Raw genomic sequence first — 21,495 nt, forward strand, 5'->3', positions numbered from 1 at the left:
TGATAAATATTCTGATTTAAGGAAGAGATTCAAAGGATATAGGAATATTGTACCCGAATCATTTGAAACTAAAAAACATAACTTTATTATTTATGGTCCATCTAATTCTGGTAAAACAAATTTATAAAAATTTATTGTGGTTTGTATGACACTGTTAATGTATTCTGTATTGATGGTAGTGAGTGGAAAAGATATAATGTATATGGTGTTGATGATTTAAATTTATTAGATAATTCAGATAGTTTTGCTAATAGTCTTATTATATTTGATGATATGGGAGAAAACATTAGATTACCAGCTATACACTCATTGTATTCTAAAGGTAGACATCACAATATTAATATAATATGTGTAGGTCATACTGTAACAGATTTAAATACTAAAGCAAGAAATAACACCCCAGTTAAATATAATACTTTAAATAGTTCACAACAATTCTTTGAAAGAGTACAAGAGAAGTTTAAAATTGATTCTAATCTATATAGATTTAAACATTATAACTATGGTGTAATAAATTATAATAATATTAGTGACTATTATATTGTATTAGATAAAGATAAAAATGTTGTATATGATTCTAGGATAGGTGATCTTGATATTGAGAAGTATGTTGATTATACAGAGTTTAAGGAAAAGGAATATAATATACTAAGTAGTTATTTAACAGATAGAATGATAGAACCAACACATATTGAACCAAAAGAGTTAATGTTCTGTTTTGAAGAAAATTTAGAGTTTAAGGGAATACATAAATCAATTAATTTATATAAAATATATACAAATATAAAAAATGTACTTAGTGGGATACATAGTGGCTATTATGCTATAGCAGGCATAGTTATTATGGTAGGATTTGGTTATTCTTACTTTCAAAAACATGGTAATAATAATGATAATAATTTTAATAGTATAGATATAATGAATATAGATAAAGCAAAAATTAAATTAAAATATGGTAAGAATTTGACAATAGGTTATGGTTTGATTGATAAAAGCAATTATGTTCTCAATCATCCATTTAATAGAGTATGTATGTTAGCTAGTTGTCTTGTAAGTATTTATGCAACTCATAATCATATTAATTCTATATCTAAAAATGAGAGTAGTATGTAGAGAATGTAATAATGAAATTGATACTAGTAGTGGTTATCCAGAACACGAACTAATGGATCATAATAATATTTTTTCAAAAAAATTTAATGGTAAGATGCACGAGATGTATGCAAAGAATATATAGTGGTTATCATTTTAAGGATAGATGTATAGATAAACGTACAGGCCTTATATCATCAGTACATAGTTATATTGACTATATCGATATTTATGATAATGATAGTAATGATAACATTGATATCAATAAAGATGATAAAGATGATAAAAATTATGATTTAGATAATGTTTTAAATGAACTGAAAGATAATATTAAAGAAGATTTAAATTAATATATTAGGAATAATTTAAAACAAGAGATCATTAATGAATTAAAACTAGAGATTAAAAATGAAATAAAAAAGAAGTTAAAAATGAAATAGAGGGAGGTGCTATAAATAATTTAAAGACTGATGTGAATATTAAGAATCCATCTAAGCAAATTAAATCAACTAGGACTTGTTGTTTTTGCAAAAATGAAAAGAATAAAGATTGTTTTTATAAGACTGGAGGTTTATGTAAAGAGTGTTCCTCTGAAAAGTTTCAATGTCAATTGTGTAACATTTTTCTAAATAGGTCTTCTCTTAGAAAACATATGATGAAACCACACATAAATTAGAAAGATAGTTTTTAAAGAAAAATTAATTATAAGCCATATATTTATGAGATAATTCTCTCGAGTGCAGAATTAATAAGATTCTAATTTAATCCATAATTCTAGTTATCCTTGTTATTCTGTGTTATTCTGTGTAATTTTGTAATTAACAAACTAAAAGATATAATTGAGAGAATTATCTCATAAATATATGGCTTATAATTAATTTTTCATTAAAAATTATCTTTCTAATTTATATGTGGTTTCATCATATGTTTTCTAAGAGAAGACATATTTAGAAAAATATTACACAATTGACATTGAAACTTTTCAGAGGAAGACTCTTTACATAAACCTCCAGTCTTATATAAACAATCTTTATTCTTTTCAATTTTGCAAAAACAACAAGTCCTAGTTGATTTAATTTGCTTAGATGGATTCTTAATATTCACATCAGTCTTTAAATTATTTATAGCACCTCCCTCTATTTCTTTTTTAACTTCTTTTTTTATTTCATTTTTAATCTCTAGTTTTAATTCATTAATGATCTCTTGTTTTAAATTATTCCTAATATATTAATTTTGAATCTTCTTTAATATTATCTTTCAGTTCATTTAAAACATTATTTAAATCATAGTTTTTATCATCTTTATCATCTTTATTGATATCAATATTATCATTACTATCATTATCATAAATATCGATATAGTCAATATAACTATGTACTGATGATATAAGGCCTGTACGTTTATCTATACATCTATCCTTAAAATGATAACCACTATATATTCTTTGCATTCATTTCGTGCCTCTTACCATTAAATTTTTTTGAAAAATATTATAATGATCCATTGGTTCGTGTTCTGGATAACCACTACTAGTATCAATTTCATTATTACATTCTCTACATATTACTCTCATTTTTAGATATAGAATTAATATGATTATGTGTTGCATAAATACTTACAAGACAACTAGCTAACATACACACTATATTAAATGAATGATTGAGATCATAATTGCTTTTATCAATCAAACCATAACCTATTGTCATATTCTTACGATTTTTTAATTTAGTTTTCGCTTTATCTATATTCATTATATCTATACCATTAAAATTATTATCCTTTTTATTACCATGTTTTTGAAAGTAAGAATAACCAAATCCTACCATAGTAACTATGCCTGCTATAGCGTAATAGCCAATATGTATCTCACTAAGTACATTTTTTATATTTGTATATATTTTATATAAATTAATTGATTTATGTATTCCATTAAACTCTAAATATTCTTCAAAATAGAACATTAACTCTTTTGGTTTAATATGTGTTGGTTCTATCATTCTATCTGATAAATAACTACTTAGTATATTATATTCCTTTTCCTTAAACTCTGTATAATCAACATACTTCTCAATATCAAGATCACCTATCCTAGAATCATATACAACAATTTTATCTTTATCTAATACAATATAATAGTCAATAATAGTTTTATAATTTTTTACACCATAGTTATAATGTTTAAATCTATATAGAATAAAATCAATTTTAAACTTCTCTTTTACTCTTTCAAAGAATTGTTGTGAACTATTTAAAGTAATATATATAGCTGGGGTGTTATCTCTTGCTTTAGTATTTAAATCTGTTACAGTATGACCTACACATAATATATTAATATTGTGATGTCTACCTTTAGAATACAATGAGTCTACAGCTGGTAATCTAATGTTTTCTCCCATATCATCAAATATAATAAGACTATTAGCAAAACTATCTAAATTATCTAATAAATTTAAATCATCAACACCATATACATTATATCCTTTCCACTCACTACCATCAATACAGAATACATTAACAGTGTCATACAAACCACAATATTTTTTATAAAAGTTGTTTTACCAGAATTAGATGGACCATAAATAATAAAGTTATGTTTTTTAGTTTCAAATGGTTCGGGTACAATATTCCTATATCCTTTGAATCTCTTCCTTAAATCAGAATATTTATCATAATTCCAATAAACAATAATAATAATAAGTATCAACCTAATAAAAAGCGGAAACATCAGCAACATTTTATTTGGGCGAAAAATTTATTATATTTAGTTATAGCTTTACTTCAATCTGGGAACCAGCTTCGCTGATTGGTGAAACCACTTTGTGGATCTGGAAACCAGCTTCGCTGATATTATATTTCTTTGCATGTTCTAAGAATCTTTCTTTTGTATAATTAAACCTATATCTATGGAGATATATGCATAACCTACAATAGAAGTGTTTAAATCTATACTGAGAGATGTCTTTACTTACTTTACACATTCTGCATACTAAATATTGATTGGGATTATTAAAGTGCTCTTGCAAATGATTATGTCTGTCTCTATATGTTATAATCTTATTACATACAAAACATTGGAATGGTTTACTTTGACACTCATCACAACTCCAACACCAAGCTTTATTCTTACATTTATCGCATTTGGTACTAATCATTTTTATAGCATTGAAAAGCTATATATAATATTATTTCAAAATTTTGCATATAAAAACGAATCAACAAGATTATACCGGTTACATTCATTCCACGAGTGAACAAGCTCAATCTCATGGACAAGTCCAATCTGGAAGTGAGCGAGCTCAATTTGGAAGTGGACAAGTCCAATCTCATGGACAAGTCCAATCTCAGGGACAAGTCCAATCTCATGGACAAGTCCAAACCCATGGACAAGCTCAATCCCATGGACAAGTCCAACCTAGTGCTTCTAGTATGGTCCAAATGTTAAAAAAAAATAAACCAGTAGATCTGCGAAGCAGTTTCACTGATCTGCGAAGCAGTTTCACTGATAAGGAAAGACAAAAGGTAGAATTAGAAAAATCTTTAGAATCAATCACAAGGTTTAATCAAATAAATGAAGAAATAAAAGAAACATATGATAAACACAATGCAAAATTAAAACAAATAGAAGAAGATATACATGAGTCCTTGCGAAAGGCAGAAGCAAAATATTATCCAGATTTAGATCCACGAAGTGGTTATGATAAGGATAAGGATAAAGATAAAGATGTAGATTCTGATAAAGATGTAGATTCTGATGAAGATAAGGACTCAGATTTAGACTCATTTGATGATTTTGTTTATGTTCAAAAGCCTAATACAAATAGGGTTAGATGTGAAGATTGTGATGAAGAGATGACTCGGAAGAAATATAACAGACACATTCAATCATTTAAACATAAAAAGAATGAGCGAATTTATAATAGAATTAAAATTATTGAGAGTGCTAATGAGGATGGAAGAAAAGTTACTAATGAGGATATAGAACAAAAATTGGATGAGCAGTATACACAAAGTGGTTACACCAATATAGAAGAAGGAATAAAGTTTTGTGATAGTTGTGATATGTATCTTGATAATAATACTGCTTATAATAAACATGTAGCAACATTAAAACATTAGGAATAATGTAAGATTGGTTACTGGGGAAATAGTAAGGAATGGAAGTAAGTTTGATTGTGTGATATGTAAGACAAGTCTGAGTCAATATAGTGTTGACCAACATTTAAAAACAAAGATGCATCTGGATAATGTTACAGATAAGAGTAAAGATAATATATCTAAAGATCAACCAAGCAGCTTCACTGATATAACTGAAGGATATTGCAATATATGTAATACTAGATAGAACAATAAAAATGAACACAATGAATCAGAAGAACATAAAGAAAATGTTAAACTGAAAAAACTTGATGATAAGAAGTGGAGAGATGAAGTTAGTGAGTTAGGATTAGATCATAACATGAAGCATAATCAAATAATATTAACTAGTAGTAGTTATGAAGATCCTAAATTCTTAAATATACTGGAGTCATTGCATAACAAACATTCCCATATTAAGTTTAACACCTTTGATGTAGTTAAGTTTACTAAACCTACGGATGATAAACTAGAAGAAAACGAATTCACCTTTAGGTTAAAGACTAGGCAATATAATGGTGCACATGACTTGGATTTATTGAATTGGGAACTACAGACAAGAATGCAGGAACAGGAAATGAATCAATCTGGATGGAGTATGCAACGATTTGTTAAAAGGACAATGTATATACATAGGTTTTATCCTAGTGGTGGATGTGATACTGAGTTACCATTCACGTCTAGATATATACTTAATATACATAATACTGATAATAAATGTTTACTATGGTGTCTAATTGCCTATCTGCATCCTGCACCACATAATCCCAGTAGAGTTAGTAATTATAATAAACCAGAATATATTAATGAGATAAAATTACCAAATGGGGTTATACCTCCATATGATTATTATCACTTAAAGAAAATACAAGAACTAAATAAAGATAAAAAATTATTCAATGTGTTTAATCTAAATAAAAATAAAACTATTAATCCTGTATTAATTAATCATAATGATCCTAAAGGATGTAGTATATTATACTGGGATAATCATTACTTCCTATCTAAGATGTATCATTCTTATTAAGAAAATCATCTAAACATATATGTTATCCATGTCTAAAATGTTGTGTATCATATAGAACAGAAGATGCATTAAATAAACATTTAGAATTATGTAATACACAGAAACATGCTATGGTTCATGCCTTAGCTACTGGTGAGATTAAAGTATGTGATATAATATATACTAGCTCTAGCTCTACTAAGGGTTATATCTACACTATTGATATAAAGTATAATGATGACATGAAACAGAAAACAAACAAGTATCCATTCTTTCCTGAAAAGACTAGGGCAAACATTGGACAGTTTACAGATTATCAAAATGTAAATAAAAAGAAAGGATATAAACCTAATGAGAAGTTAATGTTAAAGTTAACGGATAAGGTAGATTATGTAATTGATGGAGAGATGTTAGATTGGTATTTAGATCATGGTTTGAAATTGGAAGATATTACAATTAAGCAAAAGTTAGAGTATAGTAAGAGTGAGTGGTTAAAGCCTTATATTGAGTTTAATATTAAGAAAAGAAAGGAGGCTAAAGCTAAGGGTGATAAATTTGGGGATATATTCTTTAAGTTAATGAATAATGCCTTCTATGGAAAAACAATAGAGAATGTATATAATAGACAAGATGTAGAGTTAGTTAATGATGTAGATAGATATATTAGATTAGTAGAAAATATTAGTTTTAAATATGCTGTAGAGTTTGATGATGATCTAGTAGCCGTACATAAAACGAGAGGTAATGTTAAATTAGATAAGTTTAATTATATTGGATTTGCTATATTAGAAAAAGCTAAACTATTCATGTATAAAGCTCTATATGATTACTTTGAAAAAGAGTTAGATTGTAGTTATCATTACACAGATACAGATAGTATATTTATAAACATAAATATTCCATTAGATAGTACTATAGAAAAGGAAATGGATAAGATAAAAGATAGTTTACATAATAATGAGTTAAGTAAGATGAAAGATGAATTACCCAATGATACTATTATAGAAGCATGTTTCCTTAAAGCTAAAGCATATTGTTACAATGCTGTTAAAAGAGAAGAAGAGAAAAAGTTAAAAGGTATAACTAAAGCCACTATTAAAAAACAGATTACAATTGAAGATTATACTAATGCTATATATGAAGGTAAAACTAAATATGTAACTAATTATACTATTGATAGTAATAAACATCATGTAGAAACTAAAGAACAATATAAAATAGCTATTGATCCATTTGATGATAAAGGTATTAGAGATAGTAATGGTGAATTTAGGTTTTACAATTAATTTTTTATGAAGTATTAGCAAAAATAGTAAATTTAGTAAAAAAAAAATGATATATTTTTTATTTAAGTAGAAAATGGAAAAATAGTTAAAAAAATAAAGAAAATATAGTAGTTTTCATATATATGGGTATATGGTTCGGCTCTATGTTGCGGAGGTTACCATATACACATTACTTATGTGTGTATATGTGTGTGAGTGTATGGGTGTGTGTTTACAGGGGAGTGTTGTGCAGTAGATTGGTTTTGAGGTGTAGTACTAATTGACACGGATGCTGCAGTAATGAAGTACATGATAGTTTGTAATTGGGAGCCATTACCCCCCTTTCCAATTTGGAACAGGAGAGTATTTGACAGAATCAATTCATCCAGCCTCCCCTCATCCTCAATTGGATTAGACCCACATTTAACTCAATAATTCCCTATGGGGCTATGATCACTACTGATTGGCATCACGCGAGAAGGTATCTCAGCATGTACAGCTATGCAGAACATATTAATTGTAACAAAAAATTGCGAACAATTTTGACTCAATTCTCGTTTTGGGTTTGACCTCTTAAAGCGCAACCAATCAAATTTCGTTAGCCGACTGGAATAAAATAGTATAATTCATCACTTTATGACCTTGCAAAGAATATGTTTGCAGCTGTTTGTGCTATGCAATGTCATTTTTGGCTTATGGTTTCCCATGTGATAAGAAGATTCAAATCTTGCAAGAAGCTTGCAAGATGATTCAAAACTTGCAAAATTCTTGCAAGAATCTTACAAGATATCAATCAAGGCAAAAAAACGGTGTACAAATGTTTTAGGAAACGTCTTTAAAGCAAATTATTGTTTATTAAACAAATTACAAAACCGAATTCAATGAAAAAATTATTAGCCCGGACTCGATAGTTTTTTAATTCTGGAAAATTTATTTGTGTATTTTCGGTAGCTAAAACTAACTGAAAACCAAATGAAATGATCTCGTTGAAAGGTCAAGCCGCGAAGGTTTTTAAATGTTTTAAAATCTTTTTTGAGGTGACACCGAGCTTGAATTTTTATTAGCTCGTATTTCAAGGGCCATGTTGGCCAATTAAAAGCCATGATGGGCCACTTTAATATTTGTGTACTCTCAAAAAGTGAAGATGGCCAGCTAACAGAACACTAAAAAAGAGAACTGACATGCAGTGAGTACTTCACGACTTCGCACGACAGCAATTGATAGATGACAGCAGTTGGCAGAAAAAAGTGGATTTCAAAAAACCTTTTACCTCTCAAAAATTATTTTAGCTGTAATGGAAAAATTGATAATAATAATAGGTATAATGAGCATCGCAAAAACATCTGAATGAACCGTTAACATTGCAAAAAAAAACAAAGCTTTCACGACTCCAGGGTATGGTTAAACGCGCCGAAGACTAATCTATCATAAGTGCTTGAATATTCCCCTTTTGAAACGCAAAGTTTCAGCAACTACCTTGTTTAAGAAACTACCTTGTTTAAGGTAGTTTCGCATATCTATTGCATTAAAAACACTGTTCGCAAATAGTGGCTATATCAGTTTTTAGTGCACTCGTTATCGCTAACCGCCAGTAGAGCTGAGATAATCGGTTTATAGAAATCGCGAGCCGATGAATAAAAAGGACTAAAAATTTTTCCATCACTTTTTTTCTGATGGAGAAATTTCTTGAGCGACAACCAAGAAAATTTTTTATAACATTGTGGTTTAGGGCGCTGTAGTATTGAAAGATGTGAACTGATAATTAATGCAGAAAATCTAATGTACAAATTAAGGTATTAATTAACTTTACTTTTAACACGCGGCAAACAAATTAACGCGCTACTAAACTAACATTAAAAAACATTTGAGAGTTTGCAAACTACAAGATGCCTATTCCCAAAGAAATCTGATGTCGAAGCAAATAGAAGGAAAGAATGTATTTGTATTCCTAAGATGTTTTTTGTACAAGAAGTCTCAATTTTTTCTTACTTTTGGGGACGAAAGATTAAATTCATAAAATAAAAATAAACACAGTTGTTAATTACAATAGAAGTGGAAATGAACTAAAACGTTGAATTAGTTATAAACCCCCACATCTAATTGATTGTGCTAAACATGAAAGGACGAGAAAAAAATGTTCTAAAATGCTTGTTGAACAAAATTTTTTGAAGAGATTTTAAAGAGATTAAAGATAATAAATTATGGTTGTTCGAAAAAAAATGTGGAAAAATTGCTCGCTTGGACATATCAGTATTACAAACCTGCAGAAGAGCCTCAAAAGTTACAAGAGAAAAAGATGGCCGTTGTCTGCAGCATTAATGTGTATCAAAAGAGAGTTTCATTCCCTTTCTTTCCTCAATTTTATCAGCAAAAATTTAGGCTGCAGGTGGCTAAAAATTGGGTTCACATTCAAAACACAAAAGTTTTCTAATTTTCCTATTCCCAAAATTCGAGAGAATCAAGTGTGTTTGTCTCAAAACAATCCAAATTCTTAAACCTAAAACAAACAATTAAAAAACGAAAGCCTGTGATCTTGATTCATCATCGGTCAGGCGCCTAATTTCCTACGCTTCTGGGACTAAAAAAAATTAGGTTTGAGATTTTTGTGCAATAAATTTGTACCTGCTTTGCTCAAAGTGGTTCACTGAAATGCAAATATCAATTTTAGTGCAGGGAAGTCGAGCAGACTGAGAGACGGGAGATTTAGTTTGTTTTCTATTATAGAAGTGGTCCTGGATAAACAAGGCTTGTAAATGAGCTCGTTTTTAAATTAGAAAACTAAACGCACAAATGATATTGAACTTCTTACTATAAACTATTGTTATTTTGTTCACCGCGTGCTAAAATTTTGTCAATTAACTCTTTAATATGTACGTTCGATATTCCGGATTTATTATCCGTTCACAGCTTTGATTATTACAGCACAGTCTTCGTGCCAGTTCTATAAAAATTGTCTACTTTCAAAGGAGCTTCTTGCTTTCATTGGATAATTACTTAATAAAGGAAAAAAATCAATTTTTGATTGAAAAATGTGCGTTAGTTGAATTTTCTGGCATTGCAATAATTCATGAGAACTACGGGCTATTCTTTTCTTTTTGTGCTAAGTTCTGTGTAAAGTTGTAGTGCTATCTAACATGCCATATATTCTTGAATTCTGCTTCTACGATTTTGCACACCAAATTAGGCCACGAAATTCTAGTGATGCATAATCTTTAACTAAAACTTAAATAACCTCTTTGATATAAAAAAATACAGTTCTTTTTCACAATACGCAACACCATCAGAAGCTCCGAGACTGCAGTGCAATTTCAGCAGTGTTAGAATTCTTTGATCTTTCATATGAAGTCTGAATAAAGATAGAATAAAGTTGACAATAAAAATGCTGTTTCATGGGCCGTAAAAGTCTGTGTTTTTGAATGCAGTTTCTAATTTCAGTGCTTTTGTCACAATCTTTGATGGACTATAAAAGTATGTTGTTTTCTATAACATCATACAAAAAAATTGTAACCAGATTTCATTCTGACTTTCGTTGAATTTTTTGCGGTCTGAAAAATGTCATTTTTGACCATATTTAAGTTTTTTTCTGGGATATACTCTAAGATGAACTCCATGATTTTTGTATGTTATGTATAAAAAGATTTTTGTGAGCATCCCGGGTCGTTATGTAAATATCATGAAAAATTGATCACATAAAAAGAAAACGAAAATAGAAAGCAGCAGTACTACCAAAATTAAGTGTTCAACCATTTATTCGAAGACAATTACGGAGCTGTCACCTAATGTCTCAAGTGTGTTAGGACTCTATGTCTTTTTATTTGCCGAAATTGTGCAAAGAACAACAATAGAATAGTAATTAATGTCTGAAAAATTGTCAACAAAACAGTCGTGCATAAAATTTTGCGCATATTTTTGGCAGCAGTTTTGCCGTTCTTCACTTCGATAAGCTGGAATTTTTCTTGATTAATGAGCTGTAAGATATTGTGATTCAAATTCAACGGAGGAGCGAATTCTTGTTTCATCTTATATAGCGGGTGCGAAAAAAATTATTGCGAAAATAAAATTTATAACTCGACGATTGACTTTTGCCTTCGAATATTTCGCTCTAATGGCTAAAAAATAATAATAATGGCTCAGTTGTAAAGATAAATGTCTGGACATATCCTAACTTTTATTACCATGAATTAGTGGTCATTGCTGAAAAAAAAAACATTCAACGGCTCAGTCACAGTTATTTAAGAACAAAAGTGAAAATAAACTAAATATGAATAGAACCGTGTTTATAATCTTTCCTGAAAACTGTAAAACGAGAATCAAACCCGCATTAAACCCCAACCCCTTCGAAGAACGCCCTAGTGACCGAAACCCTTATGACCAGAATCCTTCAAAGTATGGAATATATTCTGACCTCCCCTTCTTCCAGCTTAGGTGACTTAGTAATTTTTAATTTTACCCCCTCCCTCGCCCTCTCCGCAACCACAAAGACTACTGAATTATGTCAATGCATGTTCAAAAATTTGGACGGCATTTGTATGATGGTCTTACAACCGAGACAGTTAAGCTGCAACTTACAAATATTGGGATTTTAAAATAAGTTAATTCATATGTATTCGATTTTATTGAGTGAATATAAGTATTGTTATTAATAGACTAACATGGTGACTGTTGTTGTGATGGGTAGTGTACTACTGGCAACTCAGCCCATGACTCAATCTTCTTGTGTCCACTAGTACCACCATCCTCCCCTGCTGACGTCATTAGTGCCGCCTCTCTTAGTGAACCCTGAAATCCCCAAATCACCTTATCGTTCACATTTCACTTGTAGAGTTTTTTATCCGGGTCAATGTGTGGAATGAATTAAGCGGAAACAAGATTGGCTAAGTGTCTATAAAATTAGAACCGATGTTTAAGTGTCAGGATCATTGTTCAAGATTACTTAAGATCGTGATGCGACCATCCACATCGCACCCAGGCAGTTACAGATCAAAATTGAGGGCGCTTGGGCCTGAGGCTGAGCTAGAGCTGCTGAAGAGTTCCCAGAACTAATTATACATAATGCGACCTGTGGAATTGATATAAATCACGGGTCCTTAACCCCTAGTTGAGAAAGATTTGCTAATCCGAAAAGCAGTGGTTCGTCAAACAAGTTAGTTATAGTTGAGAGACGAAGTTGTCACGCGAGTTCAACTTTCTTAGGTAAAAAAGAGTGTTTAAAACAATTAATCGATCTTTCTGATTAGCTTTAATTACCCTGACTTAGTGGAATCGGGATTCTTCCAACTGTTGTAAGTTGTTTATGATTCTTAATTTTGAATAACAGGAGAAAATTTTATTGTGTTCATTAATTCTCTACTTCGTAATTACTTATTCTGGGGATAACCCTTAGCTTCAATTCATCGGTGCAAAGGACCGATATATACTTGGTTGTTTTAATAACTAAATTTCAGTGAATTATTATTTTCATTACTTAGAAAAGAAATTAATTATTGCGCGCATCAAATATCTTTTATATACAGCTTTGAGAGAGCAACATTTCTTGGGGACAACACAGTACACTCCCTACAACAAGAGGAACTACCAAATAAATCTTTCGGAATTTTGATAGGGTTTTGGGCGCTAGTCAGTCCCCAGCTAGAAGCCTTCTAACGACAAAAATACAAAATTCTACAGTGGCGCTCCTGGGTGGGCTCTCTTCTTAAAAAGGGAGTTATTCAGAAAATTTGAATACGAGTGTGAAGAGAGTTCTGAGAGACTTGCAACTAGTGCTCAAAGCTGGCTACTTTCAACGCAGAGCAAGTCGAGGAACACGTTGACGACAGTCAGAACAAGATTACAAGTTTTGTGGATCGAAAGATATCGAGAGAATTTGAGCAACAGAGACAGATATTACCCGGAGAGGGTTATTTTGGAACACAGTCAGTCATTTTTCTCGGGACGAGGATTCTAACTGAGCGTATAGCTGGAAGTACCCGAGCAGATATATTGAGGAGATTACTCAGACAGAGACGCGAAGAAGAACTAAGAAGACTTGCAGCAGAAATTGAAGCCACAGAGGAGCATTCAGAGAAGAGTGAAGCTTTTTGGAGAACAATGGCAGGATTCGGATTTATAAAACATTTACTTTCGCCTGGGTATGAAATTTGGGAGGAGTGGCGTGAGTATTATTTAGACGTTTGTGAAGTATTCATGTGGTCAGAAGAAGAAGTGAAGAGGTTTCTGCCAGACAAGTTGTGTGGTTGGGCTCTGGATGCTTTAAATTTTTTGCCGCGTGGATTTTGAAAATCCGATCAAAGGTATCGTGCTTGTACTCTTCAAGAAACTTTGTACTTCCTTGATCCGAGACTGTCCAACAACCCACAGTTTTATGAGGATGCGTTTGAGAGATACTTTATAGAGAAAGAGGAATACGAGAAAGAGTCTTTACAGTGTGAAATTGACAGACGAGTGTTTCAAAGTGACGTTGTTGACAGAGAGGAATTACCGCGTCAAGAGGGGATTCCCAAGTCAGTTAAAAGGAAAAACGTTCAAGTGACAGCCAATAGAGCCAAACCAGTTATGACGGGAGAATTGACAAAGGTTTCTTCGGCTAGACGCTGGTCTGCCATAAAAGCTGTTGGTTTTGGGGTAAAAGCAGTGCTCGAAGAGAAGTCTGACGTCAGAGACGGGAGACAAAGAAGCCTTTCCAAGTTAAATGACAGTCTGTCCGGTAAGGAGACTGTTGACGACATTGATGGCAGTCAAAGTTTTGATTGTGACGGAGAAATGGAAAAGCAGATTACGACAAAGCCCAAGTCCGAAAATGAACAGTTCAGGGAAATGATGGATCGATGCATTGCACGGTGGGACATTGGCAAGAACATAACAGTTGCCGAACTGGGAACCGAAACACTTGAGGCAACTGTTAACAGTAAGTTGGAGGGTGATGCAAATTTAAGTGATGACAATAGCTTCTTTGATAGCGACAATGAAAACAATTTTGAATGCATGGACGACGATGTGTTCCTTTAAAACATCTGTGATTGGCATATTAACTCTGAATCGTTTGAGTTGGCTACCAAAAACGGATTGGCAGTTGGAAAATAGTGCTCTAAAGAGTTGACTACCTCTGAATACATCATGTCCGGTCCTTGCATGCCGTACTTTGGGAAATGGATAGATGTCGGAGAAACAACTATGCTCCATTTTAATTTTTCTCAAAAAGTGTATCCGGCCATAGCAACAGAAAATATAATTTGTGGAAATTTGATTGACAAGAGTTCACGACAGGGTATAACTAGTATTGGGTCGCAGCACAATGAACAACTTAGTTTGACCCGAACTTCAACTGAAGATAACTGTGAGAAATTACAAGCAAAATTTGTAATCTCCCCAACAGACGATGCGTATTGTGAAGCGACTGAGAATTGTGAAAAAACGGTGGCAAAGGCAAACGCGGAGGGATTACCAGAATTGAGCAAAGAAGAAAAATTGACTGCACCAGCAAAATTTGGCGAAAATGTTTTCACCAGGATCTGGGAAGAATGCGCAATTGATGAAGCAGACAAAAAAGAAAACGAGGACTCAAACGTTGCCGCCACTGTTGGAGGAAGCGGTGATACTAAACAGGAAGGCGGAATTGTTTTTGGAACTTTGCGTCAGCAGCTAGTGGCTGCAACTGTCAAATTGGTGGAGAATCAGAGCTACGATGCAGAAACAGTGGTGCCTGATGAAACAGTTTTTGATAATGTTTTTGAACGTTCAACTGCTGAGGAATTAGTGATGTTCAACGCTTTCGTTGAGGGTCAAGATAGAAATGGTGTTCGTTTGCGTAATGTGGTCTGTAGCTTAGTTCAGATGAAGTTGGAAGGGCCAGGCAACTCAGAAGGGAAAATATTGCTAAAAGATGGAAACAAAATAACTGCAGGAAGAGTCCAAGAGTCACGCCTGGATAATGATGTCAAAGATTGGCCATTGGGATCAGGTCGCAAAAAAAAACAGTTCGTTAAATTGGGAGCCTCAATTACTCCACTCAGGCGAGAGAAATTGGGAACTGTACAAAGCGCGTTTGAGCAGTCACTGCTGTTGAGGCAAAGCAACGTTTCTACTGCAAAAGAAGTTTTTCCCCGAAAAAGTTCAACTACTGAATCGGATACTGAAGTGTTGCACGTACACATGTTAGAATTAGGTGACGATAAATCGTTGACACCTCCAAAGGCAAGTGATCTGGCGCTAAAAATACCGATTGATGGAGGAAACGCTTCTCCATTTGATATTGGAGAGAATGTAGTGGCAGTACACTGTACACTTCGAGAGTTCTTATTCAACGCAAGATAAAGAACGGGAGCAGTCCTCTGATTTTGAAGTCAAGAAAGCAATAGGTACTCATCGGAATCAGTTGAGTTGACGATGGGCGTATTTGGCCGAGAAGAGATAGAACAGTATAGGAGAGAGGTGTCATGTCGGTCTCCTCCAAACCTGTTGAAGGGGAGTGACGATCAGAGAAGACTGCAATTAGAGCACCCTGCGTTGTGCAAGCTGTTGTTTGGAATACGAAGTGTCATTCGGAAAGAGAAGTGGAACAAACTGGATTTGGAGTGTCAGTCACCCAGGATTGTGTGGCGCAAACGAAATAAAATGCCGAAGAAGGAGACTGGAGGCGGACATCGATTCAAGCATCGGAGGAAGAAAGAAGAGTTGAAAAAGTTGGTAAAGTTGAACTGTCTGATGTGAGAGCAGGTGAGTCTAATTTTACTAGGCTGCAGCCCTTGTGATTTTGAGTTATTATGTTATACATTCATATGGAAGCTCAAATTTGACTCATTAGTCCGCAGTTAATAATGAAGTCCATATGCTCTAAATGACAAAACCATTGAAAAAAAAGGTCAGTTTAATTGAAATGTGCGGAATTAAGATTAGGATTAAGAGTTAGGGTTTTTGGTATAGTATTGTTTTGATTGTGAGCTTCTTTTTGGCCAGAAACTTTTCTTTAAAAAGAATTGGTTGACGACTGCGTGACTCATATATATGATCATGCTTATATCTTCTAATTATTATTTAATCAGTAAACGTTGCTCTGGGCATTTCCTAATTTTCATTTACTTGGAGCTTTATTTAAATGGTTCACACTAACGGATGTTCTCTAAATGTCTATACAAAGAACGCTCCGACAAAGGAGAGGGTGTGTTACTACATTGGGACCAACGGATTTTTTATTATTCGGGAGAACAATAGTCTAGAAGGGAGGAGTGTGGAATTGATATAAATCACGGGTCCTTAACCCCTAGTTGAGAGAGATTTGCTAATCTGAAAAGCAGTGGTTCGTCAAACAAGTTAGTTATAGTTGAGAGACGAAGTTGACACGCGAGTTCAACTTTCTTAGGTAAAAAGGGTGTTTAAAACGATTAATCGATCTTTCTGATTAGCTCAAATTAGCCTGACTTAGTGGAATTGGGATTCTTCCAACTGTTGTAAGTTGTTTATGATTCCTAATTTTGAATAACAGGAGAAAATTTTATTGTGTTCATTAATTCTCTACTTCGTAATTACTTATTCTGGGGATAACCCTTAGCTTCAATTCATCGGTGCAAAGGACCGATATATACTTGGTTGTTTTAATAACTACATTTCAGTGAATTATTATTTTCGTTACTTGGAAAAGAAATTAATTATTGCCCGCATCAAATATCTTTTTTATACAGCTTTGAGAGAGCAACATTTTTGGGGACAACAAAGTACACTCCCTACACCAAGAGGAACTACCAAATAAATCTTTCGGAATTTTGATAGGGTTTTGGGCGTTAGTCAGTCCCCAGCTAGAAGCCTTCTAACGACAAAAATACAAAATTCTACACGACCAAAATTTTTGTACTGGTTCGGGAAGATGATTTTTTTGAGCTATTGGGTTTTATTTTGATTAAGTTTTATCGTGTAAGATCTTATAAGAGGAATTTTTATCGTGTAAGATCTTATAAGAAGAATTTTCATCGTGTAAGATCTTATAAGAGGAATTTTTATTGTGCAAGATCTTATAAGAGGAATTTTTATCGTATAAGATCTGATAAACGTCTTATCAGATCTGATAAGAAGATGCATCCCCTCACAGGCTATTAGCAAGATGGTTTGTCAGAAATTTGTCAGATCTTACACGATAAAAATTCCACAATCACTTGGGTTGAATCAAACGCGCCCTGTAATTGCTTAAGAAAAATCACTAAAAGGAGAGTTGTTGTTTACTGTTGTTTTTTTAGCATCAAAGCTGACGTATAAATCTTTGATATGCAAAGTTATTCCTGTTTTTTTTAATTGTTTGCGATGCACATATGAGTTGATAGTACTCGAATGATAAAAACTGGTGTTGACAAAGTAATTGAGATTATCCCCCAGCTCAGTTGCCTATCATTTGTTACGTTATCTTGTTATTTCTACAAACAACAACTGGAGCAGCAAAATCAAATGAAAATGTAGGAAGCAAACATTTTCTGGATTTTGGTTTGTCTGCCTTAAAGATAAAGCTCGCTATTATAGTTTTTGTGAACAAAACATACTTTGTTAAATTCCAAGGATAATTTCCATGCTATGATTTATAGCAATGTACTCTTTTTAAAAAACCGTTTTAAATAGCATACATCAGTTTGGTAATTTCTTGAATAATAGATTAATAATAAATCTTTCATACAATCGTTCTTCACAAAACGGTGACCAATAATCGATTCATGTAAAATTTGAATTTGAAACAGATATTTAAGGAGTTCTGCAAAATTGACAAAAGTAATGCAGTAATGAAGAAATTAGCTAAGTTAGTTTTAAATTCTGTCATGTGAAAAAATAGGCTACATTTTTTCAATTGTATCCATGATGTAGCTGCTATTACCCGCTTCAATTTCACAATTTATATTTTTGTAATCGGTGCTTGTTTTTTTCAAATTTCAAAATAATGGCTATAGATAGGGGAAACTTACACTGATTATCAAACAACTTTTCAGCTACTTAGGCTAATAAGAAGTAAAATTTCAATGTTCGACAAACAACATAACAATTTTTAGCTACACTCTGAAAAAAAATAATATTGTTTTGCTATCTTATGTCAGTGATTTTGACTAGGTGTCATTTCGAAATAAAACGCTTTTCTATTTTTTATCAGATATCGTGATGTCTATTAAATTGATTAAATTAAATTAAATTAAATTAATTTCTAAATTAAACTAATTTCTATGAAATCTTAACTCTAGAAAAAGTTAATTTTATTAGCATATTAGCAAGTATATCACGTTGCTGCTGTTTGTAATCTTAAAATGAACTTAACGATGTCAAATTTGAAAGGAAAAGGAAAATATATCAACCTTTTATAAAAATTTCTTACATTTATGAAGGTGATATGATTGATGTTCACTTCTTTAACATCAGGACATCTAGTAAATTGGGTTTGAGTTTTAGGTCAAAGTGGTGCGTAATCAATATCAGTGGAATATCCAATCATCGGCCGAAATGAGCTGTAACTTTTTTCTGAAGATTGAAATTTTAATTCGTAAAATTTTGGGTGCCTACTGAACTTCGATGCTAGAGTTACCCGAAGTGCCTCCATTGCTATGCCAGCTATCCTGGTATATCAATTAGTTACTTTGATTGGCTAGTTTGTAATATGCAAAATATTTTGCCCCTGAGTAGCAAAATTTCAATGATTTAATGTGTATTGTTTAAAACAACTACTGTTTAGTACTGTGCGGTTTATTGTGGGATCCAACAAACAATTGCTGCAAACTTTGACTTTTCTTGATGCGGCTTGATGATACTGAATCATGTATAAGTTCACTAGATATTTGCATGATGAAAATCAAATTTAACAGAATGTTCTTTTGAAACGTCTCTTTTAAAATTGAACCAATCACAATGTTTCGTTTGTAATTTTTGCTAAGCAAAAAGAATGATAAGAATTATTGGTGGGCATAAAGTTTATTTTTTGATTTGGATTTTAGTTTGACAATTATTACGTGACTTGGAAAATGAATGTTCGGAAGTAAATTCCTTATTAATGGAAATTTTGATAAATTTTTGTGTATGTTGATTTTATCTTCAACTTTTTTTTCAATCATTACAGGATTCCAGTTTCTTAAACATACGAGCTAATGAAATATTGTATTTTCTCGGTCACATAACACATTTTAATTGACAAAACTACAAATCATGTAATCATATGTTGTCGATATGTGGTGATGATCTTCACGTTTTGTTCCCTAACAAGGTCTTGACAAGCTATGTTCCTATTGTACGGCATCCTTGCCTTTATGGAACAACTATACTTTCAGTGATCTTATTTTTTGCAAAATCAGTTCCTCCTACAAAATAATATCAAATATTGCTCCTGGTTCTTGTAAGTAACGTAGTAGTACCAATTGTGCAAACAACCCCAAGTTTTACGGCAAAAAATATCTCGTATGCTCTTGCAAGTTCCCTTCTGACGTTGGTAAGATCTTACTTTTTTCCTGTTAGTTCTAGTGGTAGTCCCACAAAATGTCTTAAAATTTGTCACAAAATTGAAAAATTTGAATTGGAAGTTTTGTTTGAAAAGAAAAATTTGTGAGATATTTCAAGATATATGGTAAGGACGGTTATATAACTTATATAACCGGGTCAAGGATTTTCCCCTAAAACAAACATGGTGTAAAAAGGGGTTGTAGAATGTAGTAAAATGACATGGGAGAGGGAGAGTAAGTTAGATAATTTAGGTCAAGTTAATTAAGTTAAGTTAGGTATTTGAGTTTAGCTTTCTGTTATTGAGGGTTTTTGTTTCGAAGGTGCCAGGGAGGAGAGTTGAGTGATATATCTTAAACAAACATATTGATGAACAAAAGCATATTGAGCTGTCGATATATTTCGTTTACCCATCAAAGTTGTATTTGTGCATCAGGCCAAAGTCCAAATGAGTGATTTAAATTTAGAAAAATAACTAGAGAGCGATGATTTGAAGTGAACTAGATTCTTTGAACAGAATTGGAAATTCAATTTGAAGTAAATGAAAAGGCGATTTAGAATTTGCAAAATAATGGGCTTTCCCAAATTTGTTACCCACGACTTTTTAATATATATTTGTCATTGGAATCTGAAAATTAGTGGAGATGTTGCCCAAATGATTGTCTATATATAATAGGGATGCGCGGCCGGTTACACCCTTTTTGATCTGAGTTATTTCAGTAGAGTTCTGTTGATTTAGAGTAATAAAAGGGCAATTTATCAGTTTTACCAAATTTTAATGGCATGTACACCCAATGTCCTCTCAAGCTGGTATACCTTTTGGGTCAATCCGACCACCCAACTCCGTGTTATTAGCACCGGAAGTGGTGTGATTTGAAAGTTTTCGATATTTTGAGCGAAAAAATGACTGTTCGAGTATGATATACGGGTAACTAAGGGTGGCAATGGTACGATGTCCACAGTACTGTATGAGATGATCATGGAAAAGGAGTTGGGATCACTTTTTGGGTATTCTGCGGTAAATAGGCTGATTTTACCGGAAGACAGTTAGCACTTAAATTGAAATAGTAATTTCACTAAAAGTTGAAGACGGATTGACCTGAAATTTGGGGGATAGACTAATTGGGGTACGAGGAGTCGGATTTGACCCCACACCAAAATGCACGGAACTAGGGCACGCCCGTGATGCGGAACGTAAAATTTGAATTGCTCATGGTGGATTGGTAGTAGCCCTATGATTTTTGAAGTTTTAATGTAATTTCTCAAGGGCTTTCGACTGGTGATATTTTTAACCCCAGATTCCGACCGGAAGTCGGTGCTTCGGGACGACCCAAGTGCCGAAAACCGGAAGTTGGTTTTTTGGGCGACCGACTGACTTTGAAATGATTATAATATAATAACCGGAGACAGTTAGTGACAAAAAATACCCACCCAGTCAATTTTGACGAACTCGGATTTTTCGAATTTTGGCACCCACGAGACTCGTTAAAAATTTTCAAATTGCAAACGACTCGCAACGGCTGATTTGTTGGTCATGAAACTTGGCAGGCAAGT

At 32.6% G+C, this 21,495-nt stretch overlaps 1 protein-coding gene across 2 annotated transcripts in view; it reads right to left on the minus strand.

The window, feature by feature from the left end:
- Window positions 1-21,495, minus strand: part of LOC142340176 (uncharacterized) — a 70,518-nt gene that overhangs the window by 21,092 nt on the left and 27,931 nt on the right. For both annotated transcript variants that reach the window (XM_075390679.1, XM_075390680.1), the window contains exon 3: window positions 12,150-12,276. In XM_075390679.1, coding sequence (XP_075246794.1) covers window positions 12,150-12,276 — 127 coding nt within the window. The remainder of the gene's footprint in view (window positions 1-12,149; window positions 12,277-21,495) is intronic.

Source organism: Convolutriloba macropyga, chromosome 5, assembly GCF_964194025.1.
Source record: "Convolutriloba macropyga chromosome 5, txConMacr16.3, whole genome shotgun sequence".
In the NCBI taxonomy this organism is placed as follows: Eukaryota; Metazoa; Xenacoelomorpha; order Acoela; family Convolutidae; genus Convolutriloba; species Convolutriloba macropyga.